General features: G+C 53.1%; 3 protein-coding genes across 7 annotated transcripts; 2 read left to right on the forward strand and 1 right to left on the reverse strand.

The window, feature by feature from the left end:
• Window positions 1–11: 11 nt before the first annotated feature.
• Window positions 12–17,392, reverse strand: LOC107325409 (mast cell protease 1A-like). 3 transcript variants are annotated; one of them, XM_015886234.2, is made up of 5 exons: window positions 17,277–17,392; window positions 1,338–1,485; window positions 1,069–1,204; window positions 621–872; window positions 12–442 (listed from the first exon to the last, which is right to left on the reverse strand). In XM_015886234.2, exons 1-5 carry the CDS (start codon window positions 17,386–17,388, stop codon window positions 308–310), a joined length of 783 nt encoding a protein of 260 aa, XP_015741720.2. In that variant the 5' UTR covers window positions 17,389–17,392; the 3' UTR covers window positions 12–307. The 3 variants fall into 3 exon arrangements, with proteins under 3 accessions (XP_015741720.2, XP_032296874.1, XP_015741719.1); XM_032440983.1 differs by lacking the exon at window positions 17,277–17,392 and adding an exon at window positions 7,229–7,312; XM_015886233.2 differs by lacking the exon at window positions 17,277–17,392 and adding an exon at window positions 1,557–1,869.
• On the forward strand, window positions 4,254–7,190 carry S1PR4 (sphingosine-1-phosphate receptor 4). Its single transcript, XM_015886229.2, has 2 exons — window positions 4,254–4,356; window positions 5,037–7,190. Exon 2 carries the CDS (start codon window positions 5,161–5,163, stop codon window positions 6,376–6,378), a length of 1,218 nt encoding a protein of 405 aa, XP_015741715.2. The 5' UTR covers window positions 4,254–4,356; window positions 5,037–5,160; the 3' UTR covers window positions 6,379–7,190.
• NCLN (nicalin) lies at window positions 7,354–16,104 on the forward strand. Of its 3 annotated transcripts, XM_015886224.2 has the most exons (16): window positions 7,354–7,585; window positions 9,179–9,369; window positions 9,593–9,737; window positions 9,859–9,953; window positions 10,177–10,257; window positions 10,454–10,557; window positions 10,972–11,060; window positions 11,222–11,361; window positions 11,781–11,959; window positions 12,150–12,237; window positions 12,326–12,364; window positions 12,478–12,641; window positions 12,913–12,966; window positions 13,054–13,132; window positions 13,522–13,621; window positions 15,280–16,104. In XM_015886224.2, exons 1-15 carry the CDS (start codon window positions 7,405–7,407, stop codon window positions 13,579–13,581), a joined length of 1,689 nt encoding a protein of 562 aa, XP_015741710.1. In that variant the 5' UTR covers window positions 7,354–7,404; the 3' UTR covers window positions 13,582–13,621; window positions 15,280–16,104. The 3 variants fall into 3 exon arrangements, with proteins under 3 accessions (XP_015741710.1, XP_015741709.1, XP_015741711.1); XM_015886223.2 differs by lacking the exon at window positions 15,280–16,104 and having other exon boundaries at window positions 13,522–14,750; XM_015886225.2 differs by lacking the exon at window positions 15,280–16,104 and having other exon boundaries at window positions 12,481–12,641; window positions 13,522–14,750.
• Window positions 17,393–17,476: the final 84 nt, after the last annotated feature.

Below are 17,476 nucleotides of genomic sequence, written 5' to 3' on the forward strand. Positions count from 1 at the left end.
GAAGGCAGAAATGCTGGGGAACGCAGCTCAGAATTTACTGGGGTTGTTTCAGGTGCATTGAGGTTCAAGCAGGGCAGGGGTGTCCAATGGAAATGGGTTCTGTGGTGGTGCCACTGCATTCTGGTACCATATGGGAACTAACGTGGCACCAAAACGGGCCGGCAGTGTGACAGCGATCAGCCTTGGAGCAAAGGGAGGGATCCATTGGGACACTTGGGTTCTCAGGGACAGAGAGAGGGAAATGGAGCTGTTAGTGGGGGCAGGAAGGAACCCAGCAGGTGTCCAGGGCCACGCTGACACTGCACTGTTACTTCTTCATGATGTTCTTGATCCAGGGCAGGTAGTTGGCAATGCGAGCATAGACACCAGGAGGGCTCTCGTACCCGAAGGAAACAACACCCTGTGCCACGTTATTGCACACCAGTGGCCCTCCGGAATCACCCTGCGGACAGATGGGAGCGGTGATGGGAGCCTCAGCCCAGCAGAAATGGGTTCACCTCTACCCAGCGGGAACGGCCTCGCTCTTCTCAATGGGACTGAGCTCCTCCCAGCAGTGGGAAGGCCCTACAGACCATCACCCCTCCTGGAGCCCCCCAGCAGTGCCCCCTGTGCGGCCATACCTGGCTGGAGTCCTTCAGCTGGTGGAAGCTGCCGGCGCACACCATGCCGCTGTCGAGGTGCGGGTAGAACAGGACGCATTTCCTGCGGCTGTAGATGGAGACTTGGGTTTCAAAGAGTTTGCCGGTTATCTGCTCCTTATCAATCAGGCCCCATCCTGCGATGGTGCACGAGGTGCCCGTGGGGAGGTCGCTGCTGGTTTTGGGCAGTGAAATGGTGTGAACGTATTTGTTGAGCTTGGCCTTCGCTGTCAGCTGGAAGAGAGGAGGGCTGTGAGCAGGGTGGGTGGGGGATAGAGGGGAAGGCGGGTGGGATGCACAGCCCTGCAAACACAGCCCTGCCTGGGGGTCCCACCCCATGGAGCTGGTGGGTGGCAGCAGGAGCTCTGTGTGCAATGTTGTTTGGCCCCACTGTCCCCCAGCCCCTCTGTGCCCCACGGGGCTGCCTTGCCTTGAGCAGCATGATGTCATTGACCATGGTGTCGGGGTTGTATGCGGGGTGTGGGTGGTATCTGAGGACCCCTCGGACCTGCTGGCTCTGCTCTGGTTCGTAGACATTGTGAGCCCCCAGGACGACGGTGATGTTCCTGGCCATGGCATACAGAGAAGAGGAGAACCAGTCAGGTCTTCCCCCTTTTTGCATAAAGGGGGGGAGAGCTGCTCCAAAACAGCCCCGGTGATGGGGAGGAAGAGGAGGATGAAGCTGCTGTGTGTACTCACCCTGACAAGCAGTGTGCGGCCGTCATCACCCAGTCAGGGGCCACCAGGAACCCCCCGCAGGCGGACTGCCTGATCTTCAGGTACGCCATGTAGGGGTGGGAGTGGGGCTTGGCCTCGTGGCCCCCAATGATCTGACCCCTCACAGCACCTGCAAGACACAGCGGGGTGAGCCCATGGGATGGAGCACAGAGCAGCAGCCCTGTGCAGCTCCCCTCTTACTGCCATCAGCCCATGGGCAGGAGAGCAGCAGCAGCAGGACCAGCAGCAGCGGGCAATGGGGACGACGCATCTCCTCTCCACGTTGGATGCCTGGAGCCCTGAGCCTCCCTCCTGCTGCCCAAGGGGTGATTTATAGCTCACAGCATCTGTACCCTACAGCCAGGAAACCATATGTGATGGGCTGATTGTTCTAATCACAGCAGTGCAGCATCCTGCCGGGCTATCTGCATCTCTGCTGCTCACGTGCCCACACGCTCAGTCAGTGGGACAGCAGTGCAGCACCGCCCCGGGTCAGCAAACCCTTGTGCAAAGGGCACGGACCCGATGCACAGCACAGCAATGTTCTCCCAGCCCTGCCTTGTTGCTGGCTCTCCTCCTGCAGCTCAGCCTGCTACAGCTGCACTCCATGCTGCTGCTGTAGGGAACTGCTTTAAGGGGTGTGTGTGTGTGGGGGGGAGCTCCAGAGGCCCCTTTGATTCTGTGATTGATTCTGTGATTGATTCTGTGATTGATTCTGTGATTGATTCTGTGATTGATTCTGTGATTGATTTTGAGGTTTTGCTCATTGCCTGCTCTGCTGCAGAGAGATGGAGCATCACACATCGCTGTAATCATCGCAGGGTGCTCTGCTGGAGGGGGCACAAGGGGGGTCAGCTGTTGCGAGAGATCTCTGCCAGCACAGAGATAAGGAGCGGGCAGCAGTTGCTGGGGACATCCTGCCCGTACACTCATGGGCTTAAAGAGCCCTTTGCTCCTTCCCATCCTTGGGTGCTTTGGCTCTCAGGGGGGCTCTGTGCAGGTATCGCCCCTGGTCCTGCTATGGGATGCTGAATTCCCTGGTCCTGCTATGCGATGTTAAATTCACAGTCCTGCTATGGATATTCTCCTACAGACACCTCTGTGTCCCTTCCCAGGCCGTTTTCTGCCCCCCACCCCATGGCTGTGCCCACCAGCCCCATTGCTGTCCCATAGGGGTTCTATTTGTAACACCAGCTCTGTCCCTGAGCTCCCCGAGCAGGAAATGCTTCCTCGAAAGAGAACCAGGGTGTGGATGAAGCTCAGACCCGACCCAAGGAGGATCTGTGCGATGAGATGCACTTTGTGCTGCTGTTTGTTTGTCTATAGGCAAAACTGAACCAAACATCTGAAGAAGAAAACACTGGGTGGATCTTTTCTTTCTTTTCCCTTCCCTCTTCGCTTTTTAAAGTCATTGATGTGGTCAGGAGGAGACGAGGATGAAACTTTCTCTTTCGTGTTCTTGTTTTTCCTGCAGAGGTTCAGTGAATAGAACTCCTTGTATTACATGGAACCCAACTGCAGCCCAGACGACCCCCTGAGTGCTGCAGCCGTGCTGCTTCCTGGGCTCAGTGCCTGGATCTTGTAGGGCTTTCAGCTGTGTTGCTCCACTGGAAGGACCTCCACCTGCTGCAAGAGAGCAGCACAAAGCCACGCTCCAACCGCCGGCAGCAATCGAGTCATCTCTAAACCAGCACCGCTCCACCCTTCCTGGAGCAGCAAAACACCTGCAGGGACGGATGGGTGGAGGTGGCACAGCGCTGGGGATGGCAGTGTCCGTCCACCTGCCCCACAGATGGATCCGTTGGGGTGTGATCAGAGCTGGGGGCTGGATGGGACAAGGGCAGCAGTGACCGGGGCTCTGGGGTTTGTCCCCGGGCTGTGGGTGGTGCAGTGGGGCAGCTTTGAGAGAACTGTGGTCTTCATCTGCAGGAAAGAGATGAGAGATGCTGCAGGACGGGGCGTCCTCCTCCTCCTCCCCCCTGGATTTCAGAGAACATCTGAACTGAAATAGCAGAGAGAGGCATCGAGATAAAGCTGGTGTTTGTGCAGATAGCGATGGGGAGATGGGGCAGAGAACAGGAACTCGGCCTGGAGGAGGGGGGCTGAGTGCCATGCGGAGAGCTGAGGACACCACACAGGCTGTGTTAGTGCTGAGTGTTGGGGACCTATTGGGGTGACCCGAGTGTCCCTGTTCCCATTGGGCTGTGGGGGAAAAGAGCTCAGTGCCATCAGATTCCTCCTTGCTGCTGCTGCTCAGACATCACTCACTATTTGAGGAGCAGCTCCAGGCCCTGGAGGGGCACATCCCTTCACCCCCCACCTTCTCCACCTGCTCCATCCATCCTCTGCCTCCCACAGCTGATGTTTGACAAAGCCGAGCACCTGGAGGGCTGTGTGGGGCTCACGTTGCCCCTTTGGGACTGAGCCCTTTGTGAGAACACCACACTCTGCTTTCCCTGAGCTCAGAGCTTGTTATTCCCACTGATCTCTGCTCCTTCAATCTCAGGGCCACTCTCTGACCTTATCAGCACGAGCTCTGCTGACAGCAAAGCCAAACTGATACCCCAATGTCTGAAAGGGCCGATGAGGAGCACGGAGCTCCCTGCTTCCCATCAGAACCACTTCTGCTGCACACCAAGAGGAAAAGCCTTTGTATTTTCCAGGAGAAATCCCCACATCCCACAGTGCTGAGACAGCCCAGCTCTGCGCTCTGCCCTGGGGACCCCTCCATGACTCCGGGTCAGCCTGCACTGATACTGGGGCTCAGCTGTGATCCTGATGCTCCTTCTTTGCAGCTGTTTGGGTGGGTCCATCCTTGCAGAGATGTGGTTGACGATGTTGTAACTTCCCCTTTTTGGGTTGGTGTTTTTTTTCCTCACTTTGGTAGGTAGCAGCCTCGCTGCTTGCACCCTCCTCGTTACCTGCTGCACTTGGCCTCCAACGAGCAGCTGGGAGCAGTGCTGGCTGCTGAGCCCCATCCTGGCAGCACGAGCCATGCCAGGTGAGTCCAAAGCTCAACAGCTGGGGATGGCGTGGTGCGAGAATGTCCCTCCAGGTGGGTTTAGAGATGTGGGGAATTGCTGAGTGATGGACGTCAGCCCTGTAGTTGGGTTGGGGTTGGGATCAGCTCTTGTTCCTGATCCCAGCACAGCCCCTTCAGCTGCGTGCCTCAGCGTCCTGCATGTGATGTAGGCAGTGGGAAGGCCCTGACCTGTCTGCTGCAGGTGCCCGGGCACAGGGTGCACACGGAGGGCTTGGAGCAGCTGGTTCCCTGCAGCAGGGTGCAGCTGAGTCCTGCCTGCAGAGCAGCAGGGGCCTGGATTGGTGCAATGGGGGCTGCAAAGTGGGGCTCTGTGACTGAAGGTCTGCAGGAGGGTGAGAGCACAGAATTCCTCCTGGAGAAGAGTGGATGTGGGCACAGGTGTGCACAGGGCTGTGGGCAGCTGCTCTGAGGGGTGAATGAGTGCCACCAATGCCCCAGCAGTCATCAGGGCTCTCATGGCAGCACCAAAACCAACAGATCCCACCCCTCGATTTCTCCTTACTGAGAAATGACGACAGCTGCCAGCAGCCATGCCAATCTTCTAGCTCACAACAGGAAACTTTATTAAACAACAGGAAGACCCTGCTCGAGCGTGGCCTTACAAAACACCTCACCCTTCTCTCCCCTTGTTCTCACAGCACTCTGGGGCTGGCAGATGGGGCTCTGACTCCCACTGCTGCACTGGACTCAGCGCTGCCTCCAGCCCTCAAACAGAGGCTCTGCTCTGCTCCAAACCTCACCTGAGCCCTCGATGCTCAGAATATGGATGGCCCAGGGCTGAGCTGGATGCTGAATCACTCCTTCTCCCTTCCTGCTCAATATCCCGAGCTCAGGATGGACCTCCTTGACGGGAAGGGTTCCTGCTTGCAGCTGGCCGCCATGCGGAACGTGAACATCATCCTGCAGCACTACAACTTCTCCGGCAAGCTGAGCAACCGGCACTCCCGGGATGAGGGGATGGGCCTCATCCGCACCACCTTCGTCATCATCAGCTGTGCCATCATCCTGGAGAACCTGCTGGTGCTGCTGGCCGTGCTGCGCTGCCTGCGGGCGCGTCGCTGGGTCTATTCCTGCATCGCCAGCATCACCGTCAGCGACCTGCTGGCCGGCATCGCCTACCTGTCCAACCTCTGCCTCTCGGGCAAGAAGACCTTCCAGCTGTCCCCACAGCTCTGGTTCCTGAGGGAGGGAATCCTCTTCATCGCTCTGGCCGCCTCCACTTTCAGCTTGTTGGTGACGGCCATCGAGCGGTACAGCGCCATGGTGCGGCCCATTGCTGAGAATGAGGCCAGCAAGACGCTGCGCCTGCGTGGCCTCATTGTGTCCTGCTGGCTGCTGGCCTTCGTCATCGGGCTGCTCCCACTGCTGGGATGGAACTGCCTGTGTGATTTCAGCGCCTGCTCCGTCCTCCTGCCCCTCTACTCCAAGAACTACATCCTCTTCTCCGTGGTCATGTTCAGCATCATCCTGCTGGGCATCATCGGCCTCTACATCTCCATCTTCCAGCTGGTCCAGGCCAGCTCGAAACAAACCACGTCTCGGCACAGCCGCAAGCGTTCCCTCCGTCTGCTCAAGACGGTGCTGATGATCCTGGGCGCCTTCATCATCTGCTGGAGCCCCCTCTTCGCCCTGATGCTCTTCGATGTGTTCTGTGAGACACACACCTGCAGGCTGCTGCACAGCCTGGACTGGACCTTGGCTCTGGCCATGCTCAATTCAGGCATTAACCCCATCATTTACTCACTGCGCAGCGTGGAGGTGCGCCGCGCCGTGGGCAGCCTGCTGTGCTGCTGCTGCCTCAGGATCGGGCTCTGCAAGCCTGGGAACTGCCTGGTCATCACTGATATCAACTCGGGCTCATCCACTGAGAGCTCCCTTCGCTACCGGGAGAGCCTCCGCAGCCCCATAGCCCCGACCCCACGGCCCAGAGCACCTCTCTCCAGCAACTCCAGCATGATGAGCAATCTGCCCAGCCTCTGAGAGGACAAAGGTGGCCCAGGGAGCCCGTCGGGACCTCAGGATGCTGGTTGTGGTCTGTCAGAACGGTGTCAGCTGCTGCCCCACCCCCATTGCTGACTGTGACCAGGCTTTGAGCAGGAGGCTGCACAGAAACCACTGCTGGAGGGCGGTGAGGGCTGCGGGCACAGCCTGGGAGGGACACTCTGCTCAGACGGATGCTGTGCTGGGGCAGCAGCGGGTGCTGCTCCACGTGTGCATGTATACGGGTGCTGTACGTGCTCTGGGGAGGGTGTTTAGCCCCGTTGTGTCCCATGGCACAGGGATGGCTCCCTATGTTTGGACTTGTAGGGGTTATGGAGAGCAGAGATGGGAACGGGCTGAGAGCTGTGCTGTATGGGCTGTGCCGTATGGGCTGTGCTGTATGATGGGCTGTGCTGTATGGGCCGGGCTGTACGATGGGCTGTGTTCTATAGGCTGTGCTGTGTGATGGGCTGTGCCTTATGGGCTGAGCTGTATGATGGGCTGTGCTCTATAGGTTGTGCTGTATGATGCCCTGTGCTGTATGAGCTGCTGTCAGGCTCCTCCCGCAGGGCGCTGTTATTTAGCAGCCCAGCACCAATTCCCCCCTTCCCCTTTATCGCCGTGCCCGCAGTCCCGGCCATTCCCTGCAGAGGAGCCGTGGGCAGCTTCAAACCTCGCAATAAAACCCCGCTCATGAAGCCCACGTTCGGTGCGCTGTTATTCCGTATCGGGGTCCCTACAACAGCCGGTGGGGCACGGAGCAGCGATGAGCCTACACACCCGCCCCCCACCGGAAGTACCCTCTCCCACCGCTCACTCCACTACCGGAAATACCGGCTCCTCTTCATACCGGAAGTGGTGCTGCCCCCTGCAGGCCGCGCCTACAGCTCCCAGCATCCTTAGCGGCAAGACCGGAACTACAACTCCCAGCAGGTCTCCGGTGCGTGATACGTCACGTGTCCTTACGTGGCGCCGTGCCGTGCGTGCCGGTGGTGCAGGCCGCAGCGGCGGGTCGGTGCCGGGGCGATGCTGGAGGAGGCGGGCGAGGTGTTGGAGTCGGTGCTGAAGGCCTCGTGCCTGCCGCTCAGCTTCCTGCTCTTCGTGCCCGCCGTGCTGCTGCTCCTGGGGCCGCCGCCCGCCGCCGAGGCCGCACACGAGTTCACGGTGTATCGCATGCAGCAGTACGAGCTGGGCGGGCAGCCCTACGGTGAGACGGGAGCGGGACGGACCCGGTATCCTGCGCTGTCAGCGGGGCGGGGGGGGTCGGCACCGCCATGGGGCACGGGGGGGCACCGGGGGGTGTTCGGTGCTGGGTGGGCCGCCGGGCTGAGCTGAGCCGTGCTGAGCTGAGCCGTGCTGGGCTGTGCTGAGCTGAGCTGAGCCGTGCTGAGCTGCTGGGCCCCGGTGTGAGCGGGGGATGCTGAGCTCCGCACCGTGAGCTCGGCCCCGCCGTGTCCTTGTGAGCTGCTCCATGTCACATCCCGGCTGCAGCCATCTTGCGTCCTGCCCCGAGCTCCGCCGTGTCCCGCTGCCCTTGATCCTCTGTTTGCAGGTTGGTCCGTCTCTCTTCAGTTTCTTCTTCCCACCTCGTTGCATTGGCCCCTCGTGGTGCACGAGGCCTCCTCGCCTTTATAGCTCAGCGGTGACCTCCAGTTCTTGTGCTCGACTTCAGGCAGTTGCCGATTGTGCAACAGTTTCTCCTTGGGGCAGAAACAACCTGGGAGTTGCTGGAGCGCTGTAACCTTCAGCCCCCGCTTCCTCGTGCTCCCGAACATGGAGCCAATGTCATCTGAGTCTGCTCTTACCCCACATCAGGGCATGTTCTGCCTGTCAGCAGCTCAGTCCTGCTGCCTTTCTGTGCTCTGAGCTTCAGGCTTTGTTAATAGCTGCAATTACAGGCCTGCATTTATTCGGTGCTGGCACAGAGATTATCCTCTAAATCTTTCAGGCCTTCATAGGGTTAAATGGTTCAAGTTGTGAAGCAGCAGCTGTCCCTGTGGACATGGCAGGTGGTGCTGGTGGTTTCTGAACATCTGAAGTTATTACTGGGCTCCTTCAGTGTATCCACGATTTGAAACGTCTGCTTTGAGGATGTCATTGAACCTCACTGCTGTGTTTGGACGTTGTTTGTGGTGGTGGGGTGGTTCTCCTCCTTATGGGCTGAGGGAGCTGCTCTTCACATTTGTCAGTTACGCAGCAGGGCTCTGCACAAAGGCTTTGGAGCTGCTGAGCTCTGTGTCTGGGCTATGGCCCTCTCTGGTGTTACACAAGGGAAGTGCAGGCCTTTATTTGGCTCTTTTTGGTGCTCTGACCTTTGTCAAGATCAAGCTGGTGTTAGAGTTACGTTAAGCTTTCAACTTAACCAGCTGCCCAATTGGGCACAGGCTGAGATGCTTTCTGGAGCATCCTGCTCCTCCCTTGGCTGCTTGTGAGCTCACTGTGATGACATTTTCACCATAGGAGCCAGGATTATGGAAGAATAAAGTGGGTTTGCAGCATTATAAGTTGTAGAGCAGTTCTGAACATCTTTGATTACACAAGATATCCTTCTAGTCCTCTGTTCCACGGTGCTAGAGCTGCTGGCAAGCCTCTGGATTGCTGTTCTATCAAGGACTGTACTTTTATGTGGAGGATTTGATAGAGGAGCTTGTAGCTTTGTTAATTGCAGGAGCATCCTGGTGGGTGAATGAGCAAGAGCAGACGTGGATAGATGTGGCTCTGAAGTTCATCAGACTGTGACCGAGATTGTTTGGGGATGTGATGAAGCCACTTACTAACCCTGTCCCTGCTGTCCCTGCAGGCACCAGGAGCGCAGTGCTGAACACAGAAGCTCGCACTGTAGAAGCGGACGTCCTGAGCCGCCGCTGCGTCATGATGCGGCTGGTGGACTTCTCCTATGAGCAGTACCAGAAGGCTCTGCGCCAGTCGGCTGGTGCTGTGGTCATCATCCTGCCACGGTCCATCTCTTCTGTCCCTCAGGATGTTGTAAAGGTGAAAAAAAAAGAACCAAACCAGCTCGTTTCCTTTCTCTTCTGATGGGAGATGGATCTGAGGGGGAGCGAGACTTGGGCTGAAAACTCCTTTAGTAACACACAGCAAACCATATTCATGTTTGGACATTTATCTTTCCCTCTGTGGTTTGTTTCCCCTTTCTTTTTCCTATTCTCTTGCATGTTTAGCCAGTGCTAAGTTTGTGTCTCACTTAAATCCTCAGCAATTCATGGAGATAGAGCCAGAAATGCTCGCTATGGAAACCATTGTGCCAGTCTACTTTGCAGTGGAAGATGATGAGCTGCTGTCCATCTATGAACAAACACGGGCTGCTTCTGCATCACAGGGTTCTGCCTCGGCTGCAGAGGGTGAGTTCTAGTAAGTGGGAGAAGGTGTAGAGGAAGACAGTCCTGATCCCACCTCTGAGACTGCTCTGCTGTGTTGCAGAGGTGGAACTTCCCCAGGTATAGTGATCTCTTTTTGTTTTAGTTCTGATTCACACTGCAACTGCCAATGGCTTCCAGATGGTGACCAGTGGGGCGCAGAGCAAAGCTATCCACGACTGGCTTATACCCAGCGTGGAGGTGAGTTCCAGTTCCAGACAGATTCTAACTGGTGATGTTGATGGGATGTTTTCTCTGTGGGGATCTCATCAGCCATTGAGACTAATGGGGGAAGTAGGGTAAGAGTCTGAATTCTTCAGAATTGAGACCACCTGGAGATTCGAGAGGTTTGTAGCAGCCGCACTGTCTTAGTCCTGGCACATAAGGAGGGATGCTGAGTGACATTCATTTCCTTCCTCTCCAGGGAAGGCTGACAGGGCTGGGTGGAGAAGACCTGCCCACTGTTGTGATAGTTGCCCACTACGATTCTTTTGGAGTGGCTCCAGTGAGTATTCTTTTTTTGCTTGAAGCCTTTTCCCCATCTGCACCTTTTTTCCTTTTGGCCTCTGACCCTGTATTTTTTTTGCTCTTAAAGACCAACAGTAGTTGGAAGTGGAGCACAGAGATGTGTTTACCTGAAAGGCTGTTCTGGAACACAAGAATCACTGCTGTCACTGTCTCTGTCCCACTTTGTCCTGCAGTGGCTGTCTCACGGTGCTGATTCCAATGGCAGCGGTGTCTCAGTGTTACTGGAACTAGCCAGGCTGTTTTCTCGGCTCTACACCTACAGACGTACCCATGCTGGGTAAGAAACTACTTCACTTTGGGTTGAATGTGTGTAGCTAAGGTCAGGTAAGAAGGGCCTGTAGGATGTTAGACTGTACGTGCAGTCTTTTAATCCCCTCCCTGTCATGCTTCCTTCTGAGTACACCAGCTGTTAAGGGCCAGACTCCTTCCTTTGGTTTCATGGTGTAGATCTGCTTAACTGCAGGGACAAGTGGATGGAATCACTTAGAAACTGGATTCCATCCTCAAGCACTGGGAACTCCTCTCCCTCCATCTTGCCACTGCCTTCCTGTGTGGCACATTGGAAGCATTTGTTAACAGGCATTTTGCATCAGGTGCTAACTGATGGCTGAGCACGTTAGTTCTGGAATACAGTAAATTAACCACAAAGTGTGGTGTGTGCTGATACCTCTCTGTTTCCTTTGATGGGCAGGTACAACTTGCTGTTCTTTGCATCTGGAGGTGGCAAGTTTAATTATCAAGGAACTAAGAGGTGGCTGGAGGACAATTTGGACCATACTGGTAAGCTCAGGGACTGTCATTGCAGTATGGATCTCACAAGGATTCTGTTAATGTCATTGTATTAAGTTTGCTGTGTTATCTCCTCATGTTGTCCTTCTTCTGGGGGTGATGGAAGTCCAGCACAATGCACAGCATTAAAGGTTTGCGTTTTTCTCTTGCAGATTCCAGCCTCTTGCAGGACAATGTAGCGTTTGTTCTCTGCCTTGACACTCTTGGCCAAGGCAACAGCCTTCATCTTCATGTCTCAAAGCCTCCCAAGGAGGGGACCTTGCAGCACGCGTTTCTGAGAGAACTGGAGATGGTAATGAAAAGGGTTGGCTGGGTGGGAGCTCAGGGCTCAACCTCAGGGAGCCACAGCTCTCTTGTGAGAGGAAGCAAGGAAGTAAGACATGAAAAAGGGGTCTACCACTGAATTATTTTGTGTATTGTTTCTGGTTACTTGATTTGAAGTGCAGACAGCCTCACACCACAGTCCTGAACAAAGCACACTATATCTGCTGTGTTTTCCACAGTGCTTTGCTATGACTTGTTGCTTGTAAAAATGACCCACTTGATTTCTGTTGTGATACTAAAACAACATTTTGATAGCATCAGCGGCATCTTGCAGATGGAAGTATATTTCCCATCTGCAATATAAAAATACTGGGTCTGGTTGGGCTGTGCAAGGTGGGATGGCTCAGTGGGATGCATGACGCCCCGAATGGCTTTGCCTTCCCTCAGGTTGTTGCCAGCCAGTTCCCAGAGGTGAAGTTTTCCATGGTGCACAAGAAGATAAACCTGGCTGAAGACATGCTGGCATGGGAACACGAGCGCTTTGCGATCCGCCGCTTGCCAGCGTTCACCATCTCCCATCTGGAGAGCCATCGGGACAGCCTGCGCAACAGCATCATGGACAGGAGGTGGGAGGCTGTGGGTGAAATCCAGCCCATAAACACAAACTGCAAGTGTTGTTCTGGTAGTTGTGGGATGGGGAAGAAAATACGGGCAGTTGGGCTCTGGGTTAAGTGTCCTGCTTGATGCAGTGGAGAAGGGTGGGCTATGGCAGAGCTGATCCCATTGACACGTGAACGATCCTCCATTTTGCTTTAGGTCGCAAGTGGACACGAAGGCACTAACCAGGAATACCAGGATCATTGCTGAGGCTTTGACAAGGGTCATCTACAACCTAACAGAGAAGGTAAGAGCTGCCTGTCCTGCGGTGCTTGCCAGACTTGTCCCACTCACCCGAGCTTGTTCCTAGCAGCAACCTGTCTTTTCCCTTGCAGGGAGCACCTGCAGATCTGCAGATCTTCACGGATCAGATGGTAAGCACAATATATTTTTGTAACCAGAGGAGGGGAAGGGATCAGGAGCCTGGGAGAGCTCTGATTTCAGCATGTGTAGCTGACTCTGTTTCTTTGGTACTATTTTCCCACAGCAGATCCAGGAAGAGCAGCTAGAATCAGTGATGGACTGGCTGAGCAGTCAGCCCAGAGCTGCTCAGCTGATTGACAAAGACAGCACCTTTCTCAGCACCTTAGAATATTATATGGGTCGCTACCTGAAAGATGTCAGACAGCATCATGTGAAGGCAGACAAACGGTAAGGAGAGAGGTGAAAGAACCAGCCAGGGCGTGCAAACTGCCTTCCCCCCCTCTGTTCAGTTTTGACTCTGAGCTGGGTTCTTGGTATTGCACCATTGGGCTCCTACCTGTACAAGGACTTGACAACTGAAATAACTTCAGAACTGGTACCCGAGTGGTCGTACTGCCTGACCCTGGTTAGGTTAACTTCTTGGGAGGAGGGATTTGGGCTGTTCTGACCGCGCTGTCTAGAGATTCAGTACATCCTGAAGAATTTCTGCTTTCCACAGGGATCCTGAGTTTGTTTTCTATGACCAGCTGAAACAGGTGATGAATGCATACAGGTATGGCCCTCAGGCATGCTAAGCTGTCGTCTGTCTGTGTAGCAGTGCCTGATGTCGCAGTTCCACAACATCCTTTTCTCGTTGCAGGGTCAAGCCAGCAATCTTTGACCTGCTTCTGGCCGTCTGTATAGCAGCCTACCTTGGTGTCGCCTACATTGCAGTGCAGGTTAGGAGAAAAGCAGGAAACAAACTTCTTACTTTCCTCTTACATCACCTTAGCTGCAAGAAGTGGTGCTTACACAGCCCCACTACCACATCTGGAAGAATAATGCCATCCCGCTCTAAAATGAGCCAAATCCAGAATGGCTGCCTGTGCTGGTGTTGACATTTTAGGCTGTGATAAGGACAGTCCCTTCCCACTCCTGCTGTTTTCTTTCCTAGTGCAAAACCATTTGGTTTTTGTTCATTATCTGATCTTGTTATGTCCGTCAGACATCTCAGTAGTGTACATCAGTGTTGTTTTAAGCCTTCTAGTAAGCGTTCTCTGTGTGTAGGGCAGTTGTTATAGTAGAACTTGCAAAGACTCATAGGTGCTTATTTTCCTTCTTTTTCCAGAACTTCGGTCTCCTTTATAGGATGGTACAGAGATTATCCCTTAAAACCAAGCAGCAGTGAAGTGACAAGACGTCCTGTGTACAGCAGCACTGAGCCATCGGTGAGCCCTTCAGGAACCTTCTGCCTTCCATTGAATCCTGCTGCTTCTCTTCCTCTCTCTCCTCTTTGCTGTCCAAGAGAGGAGGGGAAGGCAGAAAGAAAACACAATTTCAACTCCTAGGCACCTTTTAGGCGCTTTTGTTCCCTTCCCCTGCACCAGGTTTGTTTTCCTTTGCTTGTTCCTTTTTTTGCAAGGGAAAAGCTCAGAGACTTTTGTAGTTCCTGCAAGTTGTTTAAACACTGAACAGCTGACACTGAGCAGCTTCTGTGAATATAAACCCGAGTCCTGCACCTTCATGGACATGTGTGCCATACAGCCAACTGGGAAGCTGAAACTACAGAGCAGATGTGTTGTCTCTGCCCAGCAAACCAAGGACTCGGAGCACTTGCTTAGAAGAAAATATGCACACGCTAATTAAAGAGAGTACTATTAGCATGTTTTCTTATGGTACCTCTTCTGAAGTTTCCTGCCTGGCTTTAGGGAGGTGTGCTGAGCAAGCAGTGTGTCTAGCAAGCATCCTTATGCAATTTGTTTAGACAGTGCAATAACTCATTCCCTTTTCTTGGAGGTACACTGTAAACAGTCTTGACTGTTATAGAGGGGATGAAGAAAGCTTGTTGAAACGGGTTCCTGCAGAAGGGTTCTTACGGGACACGCTGTCCTGCCCCTGTTGGGGGATGCATTTTGCTTTGTACTTGATTTCTCTCAAAGTTTGTCCTTGGACAGATTGCTGCTGCCACCATGTGCTAAACTCCTGCTTGGTTTTTCAAGGCGTTCTACAGCCTCAAATGCTGCAGGATCACGTTCTGGGCTGTTTCATGTCTTTAGGCATTAATAGGAAAAACAGCCTGGCTCCTGCTGAGCTCTGATTGATCTCCGTTCCTCAGTTTGTGCTTTCAAATGGGTTCTGGATTTTGGGGCTATATTTGTGTCCATGTGCATCTCAGGGTTTCATTTCATGTTTTTCAGCTCTGTTAGTTCTGAAAACGCTGTTCTTGACCTGCATGTATAAGCAAACTCCCAAAGTGCTTGCTGCTGCCTCCCTTCACACTCCACCCCCAGTATGTAAGAAGGGAGGCAAGACGCTTGGCCATTAAAACACCAAGCCACCAATCACAAAAAAACCCCACAATCTGTTTTATGAGTGTTGTTTTAAACATGGCTGAAATGTAACTATGAGACCATATCTTGGAGCTCCCCTTGTTAGCCTTGAGCCATCCTCACTTATAGCTCTCTCCATCCAGAAGCATTGGCAGAATGAGAGTCCATCCTTTATTTCTTGTCCTGTATACACTGAGGTATTTTCACAAGCAATGAAGACTACATTAAAAAAGCCCCTACTTTAAATAAAAGCAGCACTGCTTACAGAGGATGAAACGCTCTTCCAGGTTTGAACAGTGCTGTCACTTCTGTTTTGTATGCAAGGAGTTCAGCTTTCCCCCCTTGGCTGCATCTCAGCTGCTCTGTGCACGCTCCTTAGGAAAGGGTTTTTTAATAGCTGCCCTTAGGATGGGGACCAACACACATGTATTTCCACCCATCTTTGCTGTGTTTTGCTGTTTTCCCCTCCTTGGTGTTCCTTTGCCCCGTGCTGTGTGTGCTTGCTGCTATATTTAAGGTGTAGCAATTTGTTCTTTAAAGGTTCTTTTCTTTTCCAGGAGAGCATGCTATGTCTGTGGCTCCTTGTAATGTCAGCAGGTGGCAAGGTACCGAGCACTCCTGAAATAGCATCCCTACGGGAAAACTTGCCTTTTTTTTCCCTTTGAGTTCTTGTTTGAAACACGTCCCTCTGTATGCATGAAGTGTTTGTGACAGCCCTCTGCCACGTGAATTTCAAATGGCTTCAGAAATTGGTTGCTTGTTGTACAGCAGCTGGAAGATGAGCCGTGGTTGTTTTCCACTGTGCTTGGATACTGCATGTACTGCGTGCTGGGAGGGGGCGGATCTGGGCTTGGAGATACAGGACGTGCACAGAACAGCACCTGTCTCTGAATGGCTGGAGGCTGCACCCCATCCTTTGTGTGTGTTACCCATGGACTGGGCGTGTTTCTCACCATGTTACTTAGGCAGGTTTAATGAAACCCCATTACGAAATAGGAAAGTCTGAATTATCAGCAATCCTCCTTCAGCTTGAACATAAAAATTGGTGAGAAAGAAAAGGATGGGCCCAAAGCATTCCCCTTTCCATTGGGAACCCTCAGCTTCCACATTTCCAGCTCTGTCCTGGTAGCATTAAAGCAAACACTTCAGTTCCTCATGGTCTCAGTTATAAACTGATGCTCCTGATGTGATGCCGGAGGCAGCTGTCTGAAAACAAGATGAGTAAAGATGAAGGAGAAGAGTTCGTGCATTCCCCAGGGGCAGCTGGGACAGTGCATTCATCTCCTGTGCACAACAGTAATTTGTCCCAGCACCTACTTGGTCCATCTAGCTGGCTGCCATAGGAAGTCATTTTAACTACAGATAAAGATTGATGCTTCTGATCAAAGTTTGTACTGAAACGTTCTATAGTTAAATTCCAACCTACAGCTGGAACAGTGACCATCCTGGGTGGGAGCTCAGTGCCACCCCTGCCACGTTTCCTTGGGGGGGGGAGGGAAGATGGCAGGGAAGCACATCAACAAACCCCTCCTGTTCTGCCACGTTTTGAAGTGACAAGTGAATGGCTGCTGATTCATACTGCAGCACATCTGATGGATCTCACCGCCAGCCTGACACGCAGCAGCAGCAGCAACAACCCAGCGGCTGTTCTGCTGAAATAAAGCTGCTCCACAACGTTGCAGAAGAGCTTTTTGTTTTTACCTGGCCTTTCATTGGGACTTGGCCTGGCCTGGAAGGAAGGAGCATGAAAAACATGCCCATGTATGTGCAAGGCGCCAAAAAAGCAGAACTTTGCCTGTTGTCCCGGTGCTCTCAGAGGTCACAGTGCACAGAAATCAGTGTTCAGCTTTAAGCACTGAAGCTCTTTCTGTCCATTCCCCGCGCTGGGCACTGGGGGGTTAAACAGGAGAGTAGTTCAGGCTGCTGTATTTATCACCTAAATAAGTGAGGTTTAGCCTTGTGCAATAAGCACTACCATGTGATATGACCAGTTTCAATGTGTTCCAACCATGAAGGCCCCAAATTGCTGCAGGCTTTGACTTTGTTTTACACCACTCTCATAACACATAGATGAACATGAGGAGCTTCATGCTCAGGTTGGGTTTGGTGTTTAGGGCCAGGCAGCCCCAAGGTAACGATCTAAAGGGATAGGGATGCTCCCTTTGGCCTTGGTGTGCTGTGGGCTCCTCTGCTTCGCTCCATTCCCATTTGTTGCCATGGGACAACATGATACAGAGCATTCACAGCTCAGGAAGAGGTGCTGGTTGATCCGATATCATTAACACAACTGTTAATATCCTAAAGAGCAAATGTACATCGAGGTGAATATTTAACAGCTCACAGCAAAGGCAATGCAGTCAATGAACGTGCTCCTATATATATATATATATATATATATATATATATATATATATATATATATATATATATTCCCTGATGATAAATGTGACACTATTTAACATTTTAACACTTTCATTACCTTATTTGTTTGTCCCTTTGGGAAAATAAATGAGTGAGAAGGTTTGGTGGCACTTTTGTTTGGCCTTTTGTTTACCTTTACCACAGGCTGGACTCCATCCCTTCTGTAGATGGAAATGAAGTGGTCGGTAGGAAGGAGCTCGGTTTCCATCCTGAGGTGGATCTGTTCGCTCGGCCGCAGCCTCCATCTCCCCTCAGTTCCCCTCAGGCTTCGCGCCTCGAGTTAGATTGGCGGGAAGAAGAATGGAGCCAGGGGATTGGTTGGGAGAGCAAGGG

This window comes from Coturnix japonica, chromosome 28 (assembly GCF_001577835.2).
Source record: "Coturnix japonica isolate 7356 chromosome 28, Coturnix japonica 2.1, whole genome shotgun sequence".
Taxonomy (NCBI): domain Eukaryota; kingdom Metazoa; phylum Chordata; class Aves; order Galliformes; family Phasianidae; genus Coturnix; species Coturnix japonica.